The following is a 20,574-nucleotide window of genomic DNA, read 5'->3' as shown; positions in this document are numbered from 1 at the left end:
TGGCTATATACTTCATCAAGGCGCCATTTTGATTGTTGGTGCTGTCACCGAACTATCTCTGAGGCTGTGGGAGCTATCCAAATATGGGCACATGTGTCACAGGTGCCATAATTGATTTTCTTTTTGTCGAGACGAAAATGAATATCGCCATCCAGGGGCGCTGGCTTTTCTGGCTCATCTCCCAGGTCCACCCCCACCGGAGGCGTGGGAGCTGAAGAAGGGTCCATGTCCAGGGCCTGCCCTAGCCCAGGCTCCGCCCCAGCAAGACTATTGGAGGGGCCATGAACCGTTCGAATCCAAACTGCCCCTTGTGGCTCCTGTTGCCTGGGCCGCTTGCTAAGTAGCCCCTCCGGACCCTTAGACCCTCCCAGGTCGGCGGTCTCAGCCTGGCCACCCTGGCTGGCCAGATAGGCCTGATGCATCAGGAGCATAAATTCCTGGGAAAAAACAGGTGGACCCAGAGAATCCCCCACCGGGGGGGGGGGGGGGGGGAGGGGGCAGTGGGAGATCAAAAGCAGAGTTCAATGGATCTCCGTGCTTCTTAAAACTGTTGGCGATAGCGCAGGAGGAAACTCCCCACCCCCACCCGATGCCTCACGTCAGCCAACAGAGGATTCAAAATGGCCGCCATTCCCACACTCAGCGGAAATGGGGCTGCCTCGCTCTCTCTCTCCTGACAGCCCTTTATCCCGTGCCGCACAGTCTGGTCGTCAGACCTGCCAGCGCGCGGTAAGAACCCTCCCCACCAGGGAGGCAGCGCACACAAGAGACCTGACCGCCAGAGAAGCTGACTTAGCTCCCTGCAGGCCTCAATCAGCACAACACGGCATGACAGCACCAGCGCTTGCGAGGACCGCACCACCAAACCCCAATACAGAATGGAGCGAGCCCTGACAAAAGAGTGCAAGCCAACCCACTGTCTGTAGCAAAGGGGAAATTGCCACTCCAAGCACTGCTGGGAAAGCACCCAGCAAGAGAGAAAAAAAAATCCTTTTTTTTTTTTCACGAAGGCTGAAATGCTCCGTGTCCCCGTGGGGGGGGGGAGGGAGGAGGAGGGAACCGGACCACCAGCTATCAACCCCGGCAGCCAAACAGAGGAGCCCACAGGGTCACCAACCCGGAGGATGGTCCCCCTAGAACCTGCCAACTCTACTTTGACCACCAAGAGAATAGAACAAAAAAAGTCAGCTGCTAATTCTATATATATATATATTTATTTTTTTTTTTTTTTTAAAGAACCCCACAGTATCAGAACTGCAGGTTTTGCACCACCTCCATCTGCTAGAGACAGAGAAATACTGAGAAGCTGCAGGTAGCACACCAACTTAAGAGGGGGCACTCTCGAAGTTTTTCTCTGTCTCCATCTGCTGGAAGGGAGGCAAAACCCAGTCTATACTGATCTGAGTACGTACAGGGAACGGACGGCTCCCTGCGATCTCTCAGCATCGATGGAAGCAAAGCAGGCATAGAGGGAGTAGACTAGAGAGCCCTGAAAAGTTTCTCCATCTTATCGAGGCGCGCCCGACGCCCTTTGGGTGTCATATGGTTGCACAGATAGCACCTGCGGATGTCATGCAAGGCCCCCAGGCAGAGGATGCAAACCTCATACGGGTCCGTGATGGACATCGTCTACGGACACTGGGGGCACAGATGAAAAATTTGAGAAAACACTCGAAAAATATCGAGAAAAACAAGGAAATTGAGAGCTCCACCGACTGCAAGGCAATTGCACTGCGGAAAAGAAGAGACTGAAGGGGGACCTCGCTTGGACGCGCAGATAGAAACATACTGGGCATGCTGAGTATGCTGGTCAAAGCTTCTAGAAACTTTCACAAAAGCTTTCCGTGCTGGGCTCCATCGGATGATGTCACCCATATGTGAGGACTATCCATCCTGCTTGTCCTAGGAGAAAAACTGTTACTGGAACTTCCCTAGGTATGGACAAGTTAAAGTAAATTTTAATTAGGTAGTATTTATTGTACAACCAGTTTCTTTTCCCTATTTGCTTGCTTGTTTACTTTGTTAGCCCTCTGTCTGATCGATGAGCCAATCATTTTTTGTATTCGGTCTATAGGGGTCTTTCCAAAAATTGTGACTTTTGAGGAGTCTCAGAAACCAAAGGATAGATTCTGGACAAGGTACTTGCTCAGAGGCAAGCAGGAACTCAGTTGGTGGGCAGGAAATATCTAGTGTAGGAGGCACAAGTGGGCCTGAGCAGTGTTTGGCAGGACTGTCCAAGGGTTAAACCCTGAGTGGGTGGTTAGGGGTAGCTAGCACTAAAGCATTACTTGAAAAGTGGGATGAATTCCTGGTGCTGGACCTCTTCCTTGACTTAAGACTCCAAGTAGTATGATTTGCTGCTTGGTTCTGATGAGCCACATGATGGCACCCTGATACTTCAATACTGGTATCTTCGATGCTGCTAATATGCAGCTGAAACTAAAGATGTTTAGCAGCTTAAGTCTTCAAAATCTGTCATTCCTAGGCAACATCTTGGCACTTATGTTGCAACTAGCAACATCATGGTCTTGTTCCAGACGCCTTAAGCAATCCTTTTTGAGAGTTTGTTATGGATGTCTTCTGATTATATATGTGGTACCTATTGAAGCCACTGAACCTGCTTCTATGGTTTTGTGAGAAACATTAAGGTGAAATCAAACAAAATAATTATAAAAATTTAAGCTGACATGAAGCCACTCAACAGCACCCAAAAAAGAAAAACAAACAAAAAACAGGTCGTGGAACAGCAGTAATGGCAAAAAAGAAAAACATGCTGAAAATCCTAACTAATGAGGCCCTCAGTGAAAAAGAAGCACTTTCAGTGTGAAAAAATTGCAGGAAAACAGTGAAAAAGAACCAGAAAAAGGAGAGAATCTCAGACATCCAATCACATGAATGGACAAAGACTGAGAAAGCTCATATAGTAGCATCTGCGCAGCAATGTCTGTATATTCTCTGAAAAACCTTCTAGGACAGGTTTGTTCTCTGTTGACAACACCAGCACAGGTAAACAAAACAATAACAATTAAAAAAAAACTTGAGCCCAGAAAGTGTCTAGGTTTTTCTTGGCTCTCAAAGTTTTTCCCCCAAGTTGGCACAGTCAATGGGGAATAAACTTTCCAGTATTCAATAGGATGTGCTAAACTCAAACGTGATCTGCTTTGCCACCTTCACCACAACGTATATTGTGCCAATGTATTTATAAAGAAACCGCGAGAACTGAACAACAAACTGAATGGCAGGGGGGAAAAAAAAAAAGATACAGAACTAACAGCAGGAGGTGAGCAAATGAATGACTGCGATGCGTGACCACACCCCGCCCTGACGTCACTGGGAGCTCCGGCGATGGTTGAAGAGCGCCTCACCATCAGGCGCCAGCGAGCGGGGAGGCCACCCTCCATCCTGGGCCCCCGCGAGAACTGAACAAACTGAATGGCAGGGGGAAAAAAAAAAAAAAAGATACGGAACTAACAGCAGGAGGTGAGCAAATGAATGACTGAGATGCGATGTGTGACCACGCCCCCCCCTGACGTCACTGGGAGCTCCGGCGACGGTTGAAGAGCGCCTCACCATCAGGCGCCGCGTGCCGAAGGGGCGCGACAAAGGGGCTCTCCCCTTTGTGCATCCCTTCGTGCAACCCTTGTGCTTCTAAAAAAAAAAAAAAAACCCTTTTATATTTTTCTGTTATTTAACCTTTATTCCAATTCTTTACCTTTTCTTTTCGCTTGTTAACAATTTTAATTAGAAATGTTCATTGTATTAGACTATGGAAATTTATTTCCTGCTATTCTGTTTAATGTAAACCGGTATGATTTACATCGGATGTAAGAATGTCAGTATATAAAAATTAAAAATAAATAAATAAATATATAGCCATTGAATACAGGGGAAGAAAAAGTACTTACAATTGGGCCATCACCTCTCTCCAAGTATGGCTGGTGATTGATGTGAACCATAGCAGGCAGCAGATACTGAAATGAAGAAAATTAACAGGTATTTAAAACTGAACAAGCTACTAGAAATCCAACTGACTATTTAACAGATTTATAACTAAAAACCTATCAGCCAATTTCTAGGTAGTGTACATAAAAACATACATAACATCAAACAACAAGCAATCAGACCATAAAATAAAACCCAAACAAACAATATCTTAAAATTAATTTACATCATTAACAAATATTTGGGCCGAGCGCACTGTTTAATCCGCTGTCGGACGCGGGTTAAAAAGGCGCTAATCGACCCCCTAATGCAATAGGGGGATTAGCACCTTTTTAACGCACGTCCGACACGGAGTGAATGAGATAGCACTCATCACAAACTCGGCATCTGTTTTCATAACCGGCCGACTGCCAGTAATGAAAATGGCAGGCAGGTTATGAAAACTGAAGCAGAGTTTACCGACGTCGGTCTTCACAAACAGCAGCCGCGGCGGGTCGCGTTAGGAAGGAGGCGCTAAGGTTGCATAAGCGACCCTAGCACCTCCCCCTAATTTCCATATTGCATGGCAGTCAGGTCTCTGTATGTACTGCCTCCCCGGTGGGGAGGGTTCTTACCGCGCACAAGTCATACAAAAATAACTTCCAGAAAAAAAGATGCTGTAACAGCTCGTACATACCGCCAAGGTCTTGCCGGAACCAGTCTGTGCGATGCCCACCATGTCCCGGCCACTCAGAGCTAGAGGGAAGCCTTGGCACTGGATTGGGGTTGGTTCTGTGAAATTCTGATCCAGCAAAACATCCATGACATATTCTAGAAGCAAAAAAGGCTTTAAATTATTTACACACACAAACACACCAGCAAATTAACTCAAGATCTTTTATGAACTTTATGAACTAAGATTTCTCACTATGTCTACGGGATAAAAAAAAACTTTGCTAGATCTAGCCCTATATATTTTAGTTTGAGCATAAACCGTAATAAGGTCTTGAGAGGTATCAGCACTCTTGACAGATATATGAGGAAGGTTAACTATGACACGAGCCCCCTGTTTCCATAGCAGAAATTTCAAGATTCTGCAGCAAAGATTAGCAAATTCTGTGGCAAATCTGCATAATCTGACTATGCCAAAAAAAAAAGAAGTCAATTTTTAATTAAAACCATTCATTGTTTTTAAACAATATTTAAACTATATACACAAAGTACAAAAATTTACAATTTATCAAGGCATGTTTATAAAGTTAACTGTGAAAATGTCATTTTAGTTTTGAATTGAAATAATGCAATCCACACCAGGAGCCGGTATAAGCTTGAAAGCCCTGTATTTTACTGCCTTCTGAGACATTCTGGCACATGCTGTTCAGAATAGCACTTCATGTGATGGTCCTATGCAGCACAAGCAGCAGTCGTGAAGATCAAGAATGGAGATTTTATAGAAAAACATAGCACTTTCTTAAATGCTAGTGTTTTCTTCGCTCCATTTTGAAAAGGACTGCAGCTATATCAATTTTTAAATGAAAAATCTACCCTAAAGAAAAGGAAAATTAGTTCTTACCTGTTAATTTTCGTTCCTGTAGTACCACGGATCAGTCCAGACCATAGGTTGAGCCTCCTGTCCAGCAGATGGAGACAGACCAAAACGGAAAGGGTATCCTATATCAGGACAGAGCCTACACTGCAGCCCTTCAGTATAACCATTGGCAAAGCAGTAAAAGGCATAAGATCAAGCAAGTAACAGATTAACTATGAAACTTTTGTAAAACAATCAAACAATACAACAACTGAAGGAAACTGTGACTAAGCGCTCTTGCATGACTACCCCATATCATCGTGAAAGATGCTTCCGGTGCCTGTGATGAGAATCCAAGAGAGCCATGCAGAGACACAAAAAGATTCCTATAAGAAGGAAAGAACAGTAAATAGTTCGAGCGGACCGAATACGGGAGGGCATCTGGACTGATCTGTGGTACTACAGGAACGAAAATTAACAGGTAAGAACTAATTTTCCTTTCCCTGTACGTACCCGGATCAGTCCAGACCATGGGATATACCAAAGCTTCCCTACAAAGGGTGGGACCGAGACAGTCCCACTCAAAGTTCCTGCTGACCGAAGGAACCAAACACTGGCACCTGAACGTCAAGGCGGTAATGATAAGCAAAGGTATGCAGGGATTTCCACGTAGCCGCCCTGCAGATTTCCTGAGGAGAGACTGCTTGACTCTCCACCCAAGAAGTAACCTGAGAACGCAAGGAATGAGCTTTCAAGCCCTCAGGGACCTCCCGGCCCTTACAGATATACGCTGAAGAAATAGCTTCTTTCAACCACCGAGCGATTGTAGTCTTAGAGGCTCGGTCGCCCCTTTTTGGGCCGCTCCACAGAACAAAGAGATGATCTGAAATCCGAAAGCATTGGTAACCTGGAGGTAACGTAGCAAGATATGTTTAACATCCAAACGACGAAGGTCATTGCCTCCGGGTCCCGCTACATCCACAGAAGAAAACGCAGGAAGTTCCACCGACTGATTGACATGGAAAGAGGAAACAACTTTCGGCAGGAAAGAAGGCACGGTTCTGAGAGAGACGCCAGAGTCCAAAAAACGCAGGAAGGACTCTCTGCAAGACAGAGCTTGAAGTTCCGATACCCTCCTGGTGGAGCAAATGGCAACCAAAAACACAGTCTTAAGCATCAAGTCCTTGAGAGTAGCCCGATGGAGAGGTTCGAAAGAAGCCGCACAGAGAGCCGGAAGAACGAAATTTAGGTTCCACAAGGGGCAGCTTTAAGTGTTTAGCGCCCCTAAGAAAATCAAACAATATCCGGGTGAGAAGCCACTGCATGGTCCTCAATGGTGCCCAGGAGGGAACCGAGAACAGAAACCTGAACATGCAATAAGGTGATGGAAAGGCCCTTGGAGAGCCCACGCTGAAGGAAGATGAGAGCCATAGAGACAGACGGCGAGCGCACCGAGACACCCGCTTCCGCGCAGGCATTCTCAAAAACTTTCCAAACGCGAACGTAAGCCAGGGACGTAGACCGCTTACAAGCTTGGAGCAGAGTGGAGATAACCTCTTCTTTATATCCCTTGTGTCTCAAACGGCGCCGTTCAAATGCCATGCCGCCAGACAGAAGCGATCCGCCTGGTCGAAAAATACGGGACCCTGCTGAAGACGATGAAGAAGGTGACAGAGATGAAGGGGACCGTCTGTCGCTAGATTTACCAGATACGCGAACCACGGCCTGCGAGCCCACTCGGGGACCACGAGAACGACCGGACCCCGGTGAAGCTCTATTCTCCTGAGAATTTTTCCCACGAGAGGCCAAGGTGGAAACACGTAAAGGAGAATGTCGGACGGCCAAGGAAGGGCCAGGGCATCCACACCCTCTGAGCAATGTTCCCTCCAGCGGCTGAAGAATCTGGGAGCCTTGGCATTGGCTAAAGTCGCTATCAAATCCAGGTGAAGGGGACCCCACCTGCGAACAATCAAACCCATTGCCTCCTCTGACAACTCCCACTCGACAGGATCGAGACGTTGTCAGCTGAGAAAGTCGGCTTGAACATTCTCCTTGCCCGCTATGTGAGAGGCAACTAGGTAATCCAAGTGCCTCTCTGCCCAGGCAAAAAGCTTGCTGGCTTCCAGCGCCACCAGGCGACTTCGGGTACCCCCTGACGATTGATGTAGGCCACCGTGGTGGAGTTGTCAGAGAGAACATGGACCGCTTTGCGGCGGATTAGGGGGGAGAAAGACCTTGAGGGCCAAGCGACTGATATGCCAACAGGACTGTCCTGGGGACCAGTGTCCTTGAGTTGTTTGAGATTGGCAGACCGCCCCCCCCCCCCCCCCGGAGAGGCTGGCGTCTGTCGTGACTATGACCCACGTGGGAGTCAGAAGGGGCATCCCCTTCAGGAGATGCGCCAGCGACAGCCACCACTGAATGTCTGAAATGGTAGAGTCGGAGGGGGGGGGGGATCTCTTGGAACTGTTCGGAGACTGGGTGTCAGCGGGATAATAACGCTTTCTGTAAAGGATGCATATGCGCAAAAGCCCAGGGGACAAGGTCGATAGTGGAGGCCAAGGTCCCCAGTATCTGCAGGTAATCCCATGTCATGGGGAGCGGCAGAGAGATAAAGCTGTGCACTTGATTGGTAAGTTTGAGTGCCCGAGTGTCCGGGAGGAACACTTTTCCTACTCGTGTGTCAAAGCGAGCTCCCAGGAATTCCAGGACCTGGGAGGGTTGGAGACTGCTCTTGGGGAAGTTGATTATCCAGCCGAGGGAAGTGAGAAGAGCAAGAACCCGGTTGACGGCTCGTACACAAAGAGCGGATGACTTGGCCTGCACGAGCCAGTCGTCCAGATAAGGGTGGACCAGGATTCCTTCCCAGCGGAGAGCCACCACCACTACCACCAACAAGGCCGAAAGGAAGTGCCCGGAATTGGAAGTGTTGATCTAGGATGTGGAACCGAAGATACTTCTGATGGTCTGGTTGAATCTGAATGTGCAGGTAAGCCTCCGTTAAGTCGAGGGAGGCAAGGAACTTTCCCGGACGGACCGCCGCTATCACCGCCCTCAGAGTCTCCATTCGAAAATGGAGCATCCAGAGGGCTTGGTTGACCCGCTTGAGGTCCAGGATCAGACGGAAGGCGTTGTCCTTTGGCATGACGAAGTAAATGGAAAAGTGGCCGGTGCCTTGTTCCTGCACCGGTACCGGTACCGGGAGGAGAAATAGCCTAGTGGTTAGAGCAGTGGACTATGAACCAGGAGACCTGGGTTCAAGTCCTGCTGTTGCTCCTTGTGACCTTGGGCAAGTCCCTTTACCCTTCATTGCCTCAGGTACAAAAAGTTAGATTGTAAGCCCTCTGGGGATAGAGAAATACCTACAGTACCTGAATGTAAACAGGTAAAATAATCGCCCCTGGAGCCTCGAGTGGACCGCAAGGGGAGATGAGATGAAAATCCGGTAAGTCCGGGCCAATTCTAATGTGTAGCCTTTTTCTATCACCTCGAGGACCCATTGGTCGGACATGATTTTGGCCCATTCCTCGTAAAACAGAGAAAGACGCCCACCTAAGTTTCGTGCGGAGGAATGGACCGGCCGTATCTCATTGTGGAGCAGTCTTGGTGGCTGGGTGATGCTGACTCCCATCTCGGAAGGCACGGCAGCCACGAAAGGAATGAGATCAAGACTGGGACCTGGAAGTACCACCCCGTGGGAAGGAACCGCGGCCAAGGGTGTTGTACCAACGCTGTCCGCGGAAGTGGGTACATGTGGGAAAGAGACTTAGACTGCTTAGGGCGGTCCTCCGGCAGCTTATGGACTTTATTTTCACCCAAAAATTTAATGAGCTGTTCCAGGTCCTCTCCGAAAAGCAACTTGACCTTAAAAGGGGAGTGTGCCCAGCTGTGCCTTAGACAAGGAGTCTGCGGACCAGTTGCACAGCCAGAGGCGGCGTCTGGCCGAAACCATTGCCTTGGCCTGAACGCCGAACAAGTAATACAGGGCATCCGCGCCATATGCAATGGCGCCCTCTAAGCGTTCCGCCTGCTCCGCCCCTGCAGATGGGAGGTCCTGGGTGCTGAGTAATTGTTGCATCCCCTAAGGCTTGCCCGCTGCATGAGACTGCTGCAGATTGTTGCCCGGACCCTTAGAGCTAAGACCTCAAAGATCCGCTTCAGATAAAACTCGAGCTTGTGGTCTTGGACATCCCGCAACGCTATAGCGCCCACCACCAGAATAGTGGTATGCTTGGTGACCGCAGAGACAGAAGAGTCCACTTTGGGAATATTCAGCATGTCCAGGCAATCCTCGGGGAGCGGGTAGAGCTTATCCATAGCCCTTCCAACTCGGAGGCCCGTCTCCAGGGCTTCCCATTCCTGTAGGAGAAGCAGTTTATGCATAGGATGGAAGGGGAACGTACGCGGGAGTACCCTAAGTCCCGCCAGGACCGGGTCCGCGTTTGGTGGCATTGCCGCCGTCACAGAATCATCCAGCAGAGCATCAATCCCCAATTCTTGTAAAACGAAAGGTATGAGAGGCTCCAGCTCCTCCCGCTAGAATAACCGGAGGATGTGGGGATCGTCGCCCTTGAGCAGGAGGGCCTGAGCCGAAGCTTCACCAAAATCATTAAGAGGGTCCACGGGGGGCTGTGGAGGGTCCACCGGGAGGGGGACTCCCGGGACCACCCGCACCGGGCCTTGCGGATCCGGAACCGTGGGGGAGGGAGCAGCGCGAGCATCCGAGGGATTTTCGGAGGGAGAGGAATTTGGGGGGGGGGGGGGTTTCCGCCTCCTCCTGCAGGCTAGCTAAATATGATTTCTGCAATAGGAGCACAAAATCCGAAGAAAATCGGGCCAGAGATGGGGGGTCCGGGGCATCCCCCTGAGAGCACACCGGGCTCAAATCGGGGAGTAAAACTGGCAAATCTTGCTCCTCTGCCCCCTGTGAGGCAGAATCAGCATCAGGAGACAAACCCAAAATGGCCGCCGTTCCCACGGTTTGCCGTGTCGGGAATGGCCTGGCCATGCGTTGTGGAGCACGTCCCCGGGCTTGAGTTTTTCGGCGCCGCCACATAGGGGCCCCTCCCCACCCGGGAGGCATCTAGAGCACACCCCATCTCTGGAGAGCCAGGAGGCCGACTCTCCACAGGCTAAACACAAATTTGAACGAGGCATGAAGTGAGCAGCACAGCCGCGAGAGAAATCACAAACAGCTGAGTAGGGAGTCCCAGAGGAGAGGAGCAGGAGATCGAACCCCCTCCCTCCGTAAGAGTCAAAACCTTTCTGCCTCTGATTTTCACTGAATTAATAGTATTTATTTACTATATATATATATATATATTTTTTATTTTTTTATTATTATTATTTTTTTTTTTTAAACTTGTAGAGATATAGTTTAGCAGGGGAATACGCGTCCCTGAATATGCACCCGAGGTATAGACGTCCCGGGGCAAGGCAGAAGGCTGAGGGAGAGTGTATCACCACCAGTATCGCCCCAGGTAAGGTGGTCATCGGGAAGGGAACCTAGGCTGAGCAAGTCAAGGGGCAAAGCCCCCCTAGGAACCCCAAGAGCGAGGGAGACAGGGCTGTCTCCCTGACACAGATACAAATTCCAATTAAAGATCTCTTCTTTTTCTATTTTTTTTTTTAATCAAATAAAAGACAGGTAATACTTGCCCCCTAAGAAAGAAGCAAAGAAGAAAACCCCGTAAGGGAAGGGCAAGCTAACAAGGAACCACAGGGTGAGCTGTCTGGCATCTGCTGGAGACAGACAAATACTGAAGGGCTGCAGGGTAGGCTCTGTCCTGATATAGGATATCCTTTCAGTTTTGGTCTGTCTCCATCTGCTGGACAGGAGGCTCAACCCATGGTCTGGACTGATCCGTGTATGTACAGGGAATGAGAAATTTATCTCCATGTTTACACCTTCCTATTTTCTTCCTCCTAGAAAAGAGTAAAAAACCACCTAATTTGTTTTTAATTTTCTGTATGGACAAACAGAAAATAATCAGCCACCTAAGTGGGTGACTATTTCCAATTTTGCAGAGATGGAAGAAAGCTTTCTTAGAGCTTAGAAAGACCATGAAGGTCTGAGAATGTATGGGAATTCAGTACAGCTGTTATTGTATAAGTCTCTTCAATCTTTTTTCTTCCACTTAAGGCAAAAAGATGTAATATTTGCTCTCCCTCTTCAAAGCTGTTTGTCATTTTTGTGGTTTGTTCTTTTTTCTCGTTTAATTTCTATTTGCTTCTTGAGTCTAAAAAATAAAAATTATTTAACCATATTTAAATACAAATACTGGACATCAGTACAAAAATACTCACGGGGGAAGCTAGCCTGGTGAAAATTGAATACCGGTTTTGGACAGTCCGTTCCTCTTACTGTAATTTCCTTCTTACGACGCAACTCCTCCACATCAAACTATATATGAAAGAAAAAAAATGAGTGTTTACATAGCAATTCCAATGTGGATTTTGTTTGCTTATATAAACTCATGATCTATTACTTATTCTATAAACAGCTCATGCCTTTTCACTGGTAGCTCAAGGCAAATTACAGGTACAGTAAGTATTTTCCCCTGTTATCAAATGGCTCACAATCTAAGTTTTGTAGAGAGTCAGCAATATTGTCAGCAACATTGGGACTAATGGCTTATTGGCCAACAGTCTTTTGGGCCTGGCCAGTTCTAAAACAAATGTTATTGATTTAACTTGTGCTCTATTTAATTTGAAGGTGCTCACAGAATATCTTGATGACACAGCCATGGGAAACTAGTCATATTCGGAGGACACAAATTCTTGGTTGGCGTAATGCCCATACTGGGTCAGACTAAGGGTCCATCAAGCCCAGCATCCTGTTTCTAACAGTGGCCAATACAGGCCATAAGAACCTGGCAAGTACCCAAAAACTAAGTCTACATGTTACTGTTGCTAGTAATAGCAGTGGCTATTTTCTAAGTCAACTTAATTAATAGCAGGTAATGGACTTCTCCAAGAACTTATCCAATCCTTTTTTAAAGCAAATGTTGCTTACCTGTAACACGTGTTCTCACAGGACAGCAGGATGTTAGTACTCACATATGGGTGACATCATCAGGATGGAGCCTAATCACGGAAAACTTCTGTCAAAGTTTCCAGAACTTTGACTGGCCCCTACTGGGCATGCCCAACATGGCACTAACCCTGCAGCCAGCAGGGTCCCCCTTCAGTCTTATTTGAAAGCTACAGGCAGTGCCGAAAAATAAAACAAAACGTTACGAACACAACCCCGCGGGGCGGTTTCGTGAGGATTAACATCTTGCTGTCCTGTGAGAACACCTGTTACAGGTAAGCAACATTTGCTTTCTCACAGGACAAGCAGGATTGCAGTCCTCACATATGGGTGAGTACCGAGCTGAGGATGTCCAAACATGTACCAAATGTACCCAAAGGCGTGCAACAGGCACAACAACTGGGCTAGAATTTGGATGAGGGCATCCTGAACCCCACCGAGCAGGCGGAAGGGTGTTGGTACGTCACGTTGTAAACAGGTTATAAAGGACAGACTGGCCGAAGATGGAATCTTGTCTTCCGGCTTTGTCCAAGCAATAGTGAGCTGCAAAGGTGTGGAGAGAACGCCAAGTGGCAGCTCTACAAATGTCAGGAAGCGGCACAGCTCATAGGTGTGCTACTGAAGTCGCCATGGCCCTCACAGAGTGTGCTTTAACACGGTCTTTGAATGGAATGCCCGCTTGCTGATAGCAGAAGGTTATGCAGTCCGCCATCCAGGAGGATAGAGTCTGCTTACCCACAGGCTTCCCTAACTTATTAGGGTGGAAAAAGACAAACAATTGAGTGTTTTTCCTGTGGGCAGCTGTACAGTCTAGGTAAAACCCTACTTTAGGCAAGAATTTCAGGTGAGTGCAGAGTACCACCCAGTCCTGCAGAAGTTTAGTGTAAGGCGGATAGGTAACTAGAGCCTGCAATTCACTAACTCTGCGAGCTGAAGTGATAGCCAAAAGGAAAATCACTTTCCATGTGAGATATCTAAGGTCACAGGAGTGGAGAGGCTCGAATGGTGGTTTCATGAGCCGACCCAGAACTAGATTAAGGTCCCAAGAAGGGGCCGGAGGACATAGCGGAGGCTTGATGTGGAGCAAGCCCTTCAAAAAACATGTTACAAGGGGGTGTATTGATATAGACACATCCCCGACACCTTTATGGAAGGCGGCTACCGCACTGACATGCATTCTAATGGAGGCAGTCTTAAGACCTGACTCTGATAGATGCCAGAGATAATCCAGAAATTTCTGGATTGGACAGGAAAAAGGGTCAAGGAACTGAGAAGAGCACCATGACGTGAATCTTTTCCATTTGTAAGAGTAAGCTTTTCTCGTGGAAGGCTTCCGTGAAGCAATCAGGACACGGGAAACTGGCTCAGAAAGGTTAAGTGGCTGAAGGATTAACCTTTCAACATCCATGCCGTCAGGGACAAGGCTTAAAGATTGGGATGTCGTAGGCACCCGTCGTTTTGAATGATCAGAAGCGGGTCCTTTCCCAAGGGAATGTGCTTGCGGATAGAGAGGTCCTGAAGTATTGGAAACCACACTTGGCGAGGCCAGTGAGGTACTATCAGGATCATGGTTCCCTTGTCCTGACGTAACTTTACGAGAGTCTTCGAGAGAAGAGGAAGTGGAGGGAATGCATAGAGCAGACCGGATGCCCAAGAGAGGGAGAATGCGTCTCTGGGTTGAGAGTGTTTGCTGCGAATGAGAGAGCAGAAGTTCTCCACTTTGCGGTTTTGTGGGGACGCAAAGAGGTCTATCCGAGGAGATCCCCATTGTTGGAAGATGGATTTCGCTACCGAGGGGTTGAGACACCACTCGTACGGTTGGAAGACGTGACTTAGCTTGTCTGCCAGCACATTGTCCACTCCCGGCAACCAGGTGGCCCTGAGCTACATTGAATGGGAGAGAGCTTCCGACCAAATCTGCGCAGCTTCCTGACACAGAAGGAAGGAGCCTGTGCCTCCTTGTTTGTTGATGTACCACATCACCACCTCGTTGTCCGTCTGAATCAGGATGACTTGATTTGAGAGGCGATCCTGAAAGGCCCTGAGAGCATATCTGATTGCTCGAAGTTCCAGGATATTTATTTGGTATTTGGCTTCCTCTGGAGACCAAGAGCCTTGTGTCTGCAGATTGGCTACATGGGCTCCCCACTCGAGGTTGGAAGCGTCGGTGGTGAGAATAATTTGAGGATTTGGAACCTGGAAGGGCAATCCCTGGAGGAGATTGGTCTGATTTTTCCACCAGGCGAGAGACAGACTGAGTGAGTCGGTGATGCGGACAATGATCGACAGAGGCTGAATAGCTTGAGTCCATTGAGACCCCAGAGCCCAGTGCATGAGTCTCAAGGCCAAGCGGGCCATTGGTGTGACATGGACTGAGGACGCCATGTGTCCCAGGAGGACGAGAAATTGGCATGCAATCGAGGAGTGCTGAGACTGCAGCTGGTGAGCAAGGGACACAAGAGTCAGTGCTCGTTGTTGAGGTAGGAAAGCCTTTGCCTGAAAGGTGTCCAAGTCTGCCCCAATAAACGATAAGGTTTGAGATGGGACTAAGTAGGATTTTTCGTAATTGATGAGAAATCCTAGCGACATTAGTGTGTGTAAGGTTAGATTGAGGGATGACAGAGCAGCTTGCTGAGTGGGAGCCCTGATTAACCAATCGTCCAGGTAGGGGTAGACGTGAACACCTTGTGTTCTGAGGAAGGCTGCGACAACTACAAGGCATTTGGTAAAGACTCGTGGCGCAGACGCTAGGCCGAACGTGAGCACTCGATACTTGCGATGAGCTGGAGTTATCGCAATGTGGGTGTATGCGTCCTGGAGGTCCAGAGAGCAGAGCCAGTCTTCTCTTTGTAGAAGAGAGCTCAAGGTGACCATCTTGAACTTTTCTAGTTGAAGGTACTTGTTGAGGGCCCGTAAGTCTAGAATAGGACAGACACCTTCCGATTTTTTGGGAATTAAGTACCGGGAATAGAACCCCAGGCCTTGCTGAGAGTATGGAACGGGTTCTATCGCTCTTGACTGGAGGAGGAGGGAAACCTCTTGATCCAGAAGAATGGAGTGTTCGGATGTTCTCCACATCTGTAGAGGAGGGGAGTCTGGTGGTAGGGCGAGAAAGTTCAGATGGTAACCCTGAGCAATGATTGCTAATACCCATTGGTCGGATGTGATTGAATGCCACATGTTGTGGAAGTGGTACAATTGACCTCCTACTGGTATGTGTGACAGAGGAATCTGGCTGCTGCTCTCTAAATGGAAGTCAAAAACCTGAAGCAGGTCCTGGTTGAGGAGCTGCTTGTGGTTTTTGTTTTCGGGCTTCATGAGACTGTGGTTTTTGATAAGGTCTCATGGCACGAGATCTGGATGGTGGCAGGTAAGACTTCTTTGGGTGGAAGAATGACTTCTTAAGAGTCCTTTCTGAAAGGCTGTTTTGAGGAGAAGTCAGAAGGCATCAAAGAGAGCTGTCTTAGGGTCTCATGATGGTCTTTTAATTCTGCCACCGTCCGTTGAATCCACTCGCCAAACAGATTATATCCGACAAGGCAGGTCGGGTAACCGGTCTTGTACTTTTGGGCAAAGATTAGAAGACTTGAGCCAAGCCCACCGCCTCGCCGAAATGGCAGCTGCAGACACTCTGGTAGAAGTATCAAAAATGTCATAAGATGTTCTGATCTCATGCTTGCCTGCCTCAAAACCCTTGACTAGGGTTTGTAATTGTTCTTGAAATTGCTGAGGCAGGGAGTCTGAGAAATCCTGTATCTGCTTAAAAATGACCGTGTTATATTGGGTCATATAAAGCTGGTAGGCAGCAATTCGGGAGATGAGCATGGCCCCTTGAAATACTCGGCAACCAATGTTATCTAGGAACTTCTGTTCCTTTCCAGGAGGAACAGATGAGTGAGGTTTTGACCTCTTCGCCCTTTTTTGAGCAGACTCTACAACGACCGAGTGGTGATCAAGCTGAGATTTTTGAAAACCTGGGGCTGATTGTACCAAATAGGTAGTGTCAGCTTTTCTATGTACTGGAGCAATAGATCCAGGATGTTCCCAGTTCTTAAGAAGATCAAGAAGGACCTGATGGATGGGAATAGAGGTGATTACCTTAGGGGCATCCAGGAATTGGAGCAATTCTATCATCTGGTGCCTATCATCATGTTCAGTCTGCAATTGGAAGGGAACCAATTCAGACATTTCCTTCACAAAATTTATAAAGGAGAGGTCCGCTGGAGGAGAACGCTTCCTACTCTCAGTAGGTGAAGGTGAAGGTAAATCATCGGTGTCTGTTGAAGTGTCATCACCCCAAGTGTCATAAGGATCAGCACCTGCTACTCTAGGAACTAAAGGGAGCAGAGTGGTTGAAGACCTGAAGGCCCCGGTCTAGGCTCCAAAGGAATCGGAGGAATTATCGGAGGCACCGATGATGGCATCGAAGGCATCAATGGATGAGTCTGTGGTGCCGACGGATGTATCGGCACCGATGGATGGGTCGGTAGCGAGGGACGTATCGGCATCGATGGCTGAGGCAGAACTCCCGATGGAGGGATGCGAAACGGTGTTTCTCCTCCCGATGATGCAGTCAATGGGGAGGGCATCTGAGCCATCGGAGACCCAGGAACCATCGGAGGAAAGGCGGTCATAAGCGCTTCTATCCTGGAAAGCAGCGGTGCTAGCGCTGCCGGAATCGGGTCGATGATCGGTTCCACAGACGGTGCCGGTGGAACCTGAAGACGTTGCATCGCCTTGTCGATGGCATCCTGAACCATCCGATCCTCAGAGACCTGGAGCAAGCAGCCCCGGATCCAGTACAGAAGAAGGAGGCAGAGGCATAGCCAGAGGGACCACCGTTAAAGTTGGAGTCGTGGCTCCCGATCCCCGATCAGGTGAGGATTGCCTTGGTGACTGTCGCAGGAATGGTCGGTGCCTTTCCTGGACGGGTCACTTCGACAGCGGCTCGGATGGCGAGGTCGATGATTTCGCTCCCTCGATGGTCCGAGTCTTACGGTGTCGATGGCGATGTTTCTCCCTGCAATCCCCTCAATCCTGAGGGGGAGTGGAGGGTGGAGGGTGTCGATGGCCGAGAAGTCGTCGATGGCGGTCAGTCACCGGTCGGTGGTCGATGCTGGCGCGAAGTTGACGGTGCCGACGACGTCGATGCAATGGACGGAGTCGGGGTTTGAGCACAGAAGAGAAGTTCCAACTTCTCCATTCTGGCCTTGTGACCCTTAGGTGTCATTAGGGCACATTTGGTGCAGGTCAAGACATCGTACTCGCGTCCTAGGCACATTATACAGGCTTTATGGGGGTCTGTGATAGACATGGTGCAGGTACAGTCCGGGCACCGATGAAACCCCCGACGCCATGGCAAAAAATCGAGCCGCGGTACGGTCGACGGCCAGTAGGCCGCAAGGGCCAAACTCGACTGTAATCGACGGAAAACGGGTAAAAACTTACCAGAGTACCGCGGACTGAGAAAAGTTAGAAGAGGGACCCCTGAGGCAAATAACTTTTAGTAATTCCGTGAGGAAAATTCCTGTCAGGAAGCTCTTCAGAGCTCCTTTACCGCGAGGCTACTGCTGTGCGGAAAAAAGAAGACTGAAAGGGGACCCCTGCTGGCTGCAGGGTTAATGCCATGCTGGGCATGCACAGTAGGGGCCAGTCAAAGTTCTGGAAACTTTGACAGAAGTTTTCCGTGATTGGGCTCCATCCTGATGATGTCACCCATATGTGAGGACTACCATCCTGCTTGTCCTGTGAGAAACCCAGCTACACTAACTGCACTAACCACATCCTCTGGCAACAAATTCCAGAGTTTAATTGTGCGTCGAGTGAAAAAGAACTTTTTCAGATTAGTTTTAAATGTGCCACATGCTAACCCCATGGAGTGCCCCTCTAATCCTTCTATTATCTGAAAAAGTAAATAACTGATTCACATTAACCCATTCTAGATCTCTCATGATTTTAAACACCTCTATCATATCCCCCCTCAGCCGTCTCTTCTCCAAGCTGAACAGTCCTTTAACCTCTTTAGTCTTTCCTCATAGGGGAGCTTTTCCATTCCCTTTATCATTTTGGTCGCCCTTCTCTGTACCTTCTCCATCGCAACTATATCTTTTTTGAGATGCGGTGACCAGAATTGTACACAGTATTCAAGGTGCAGTCTCACCATGGAGCGATACAGAGGCATTATGACATTTTCCATTTTATTCACCATTCCCTTTTTAATAATTCCCAACATTCTGTTTGCTTTTTTGATTGCCGCAGCACAGTGAACCGATGATTTCAATGTGTTATCCACTATGACACCTAGATCTCTTTCTTGGGTGGTAGCTCCTAATATGGAACCTAACACTAACTATAACATGGGTTATTTTTCCCTATATGCATCACCTTGCACTTATCCACATTAAATTTCATATGCCATTTGTATGCCCAATTTTACAGTCTCAGAAGGTCTTCCTGCAATTTATCACAATCTGCTTGTGATTTAACTACTCTGAACAATTTTGTATCATCTGCAAATTTTATTACCTCACTCGTCTTATTTCTTTCCGGATCATTATAAATATATTGAAAAGTACAGGTCCCAATACAGATCCCTGAGGCACTCCACTGCCCACTCCCTTCCACTGAGAAAATTGTCCATTTAATCCTACTCTTTGTTTCTTATCTTTTAGCCAGTTTGTAAGCCACAAAAGGACATCGCCACCTATCCCATGACTTTTTACTTTTCCTAGAAGCCTCTCATGAGGAACTTTGTCAAACGCCTTCTGAAAATCCAAATACACTACATCTACCGGTTCGCCTTTATCTACATATTATTAACTCCTTCAAAAAAGTGAAGCAGATTTGTGAGGCAAGTGTTCTGTGATTTTGACATTTAGAACACTTTCCACTATTTTTCCTGGCACTGAAGTCAGGCTAACTGGTCTGTAGTTTCCTGGATCACCCCTGGAGCCCTTTTTAAATATTGAGGGTTACATTAGCCACCCTCCAGTCTTAAGGTACAATGAATGATTTTAAAGATAGGTTACAAATTTTTCCTGAAAGGTCTGAAATTTCGTTTTTTAGTTCCTTCAGAACCCTGGGGTGTATACCATCCAGTCCAGGTGATTTACTACTCTTCAGTTTGTCAATCAGGCCTACCACATCTTCTAGGTTCACCGTGATTTGGTTAAGTCCATCTGAATCATCACCCATGAAAACCTTCTCCGATACGGGTATCTCCCTAACATCCTCTTCAGTAAACACTGAAGCAAAAAAATCATGTAATCTTTCTACATTGGCCTTATCTTCTCTAATTGCCCCTTTAACCCCTCGACCATCTAATGATTCAACTGACTCCCTCACAGGCTTTCTGCTTCGGATATATTTTAAAATGTTTTTACTGTGAGTTTTTACCTTCACAGCCAACTTCTTTTCAAATTCTCTCTTACCTGTCTTATCAATGTCTTACATTTAACTTGCCAACGTTTATGCATTATCCTATTTTCTTCTGTTGGATCCTTCTTCCAATTTTTGAATGAAGATCTTTTGGCTAAAATAGCTTCTTTCACCTCCCCTTTTAACCATGCCGGTGATTGTTTTGCCTTCTTTCCACCTTTCTTAATGTGTGGAATACATCTGGACTGTGCTTCTAGGATGGTATTTTTTTTTTTTTATTTTTTTATTTTTTTTTAACAATGACCTCGCTTCTTGCGCACTTTATTTTTGTAGCTGTTCCTTTCAATTTTTTTCTATTTTTCTCATTTTATCAAAGTTTCCCTTTTGAAAGTTTAGCACGAGAGCCGTGGATTTCCTTACTGTTCCCCTTCCAGTCATTAATTCAAATTTGATCATATTATGATCACTATTGCCAAGCGGCCCCACTACCGGTACCCTCTCTCACCAAATCCAGTCTAACTTCAGTTAGTCAGCCAGAGTGACTCACTGCTCTCTTGATTAACAAATGTTGGTACCTAATCAAACCAAATCACACTACCTTAACATCTTTCTGAGGTGAGTACTGAACTTTTCAACCTTTTTACTTATACACTGCTCCTAGCTTATTTCTAGCTTCTGGCTACTTTTTTTTTTTTTTTTTTTAAATATACAAACA

General features: G+C 47.5%; 1 protein-coding gene across 1 annotated transcript in view; it reads right to left on the bottom strand.

The window, feature by feature from the left end:
• Positions 1 to 20,574, bottom strand: part of DDX17 (DEAD-box helicase 17) — a 195,429-nt gene that overhangs the window by 134,176 nt on the left and 40,679 nt on the right. Inside the window, exons 3-5 of the mRNA XM_029590213.1 lie at positions 11,756 to 11,852; positions 4,619 to 4,752; positions 3,906 to 3,971 (exon numbers count right to left, since the gene is read on the bottom strand). Of these exons, the coding sequence (XP_029446073.1) occupies positions 3,906 to 3,971; positions 4,619 to 4,752; positions 11,756 to 11,852 (297 nt within the window). The remainder of the gene's footprint in view (positions 1 to 3,905; positions 3,972 to 4,618; positions 4,753 to 11,755; positions 11,853 to 20,574) is intronic.

Source organism: Rhinatrema bivittatum, chromosome 2 (assembly GCF_901001135.1).
Source record: "Rhinatrema bivittatum chromosome 2, aRhiBiv1.1, whole genome shotgun sequence".
Taxonomy (NCBI): Eukaryota; Metazoa; Chordata; class Amphibia; order Gymnophiona; family Rhinatrematidae; genus Rhinatrema; species Rhinatrema bivittatum.
The sequence above is the reverse complement of the archived record's forward strand: the minus strand, read 5'-3'. Positions and strand labels throughout refer to the sequence as shown.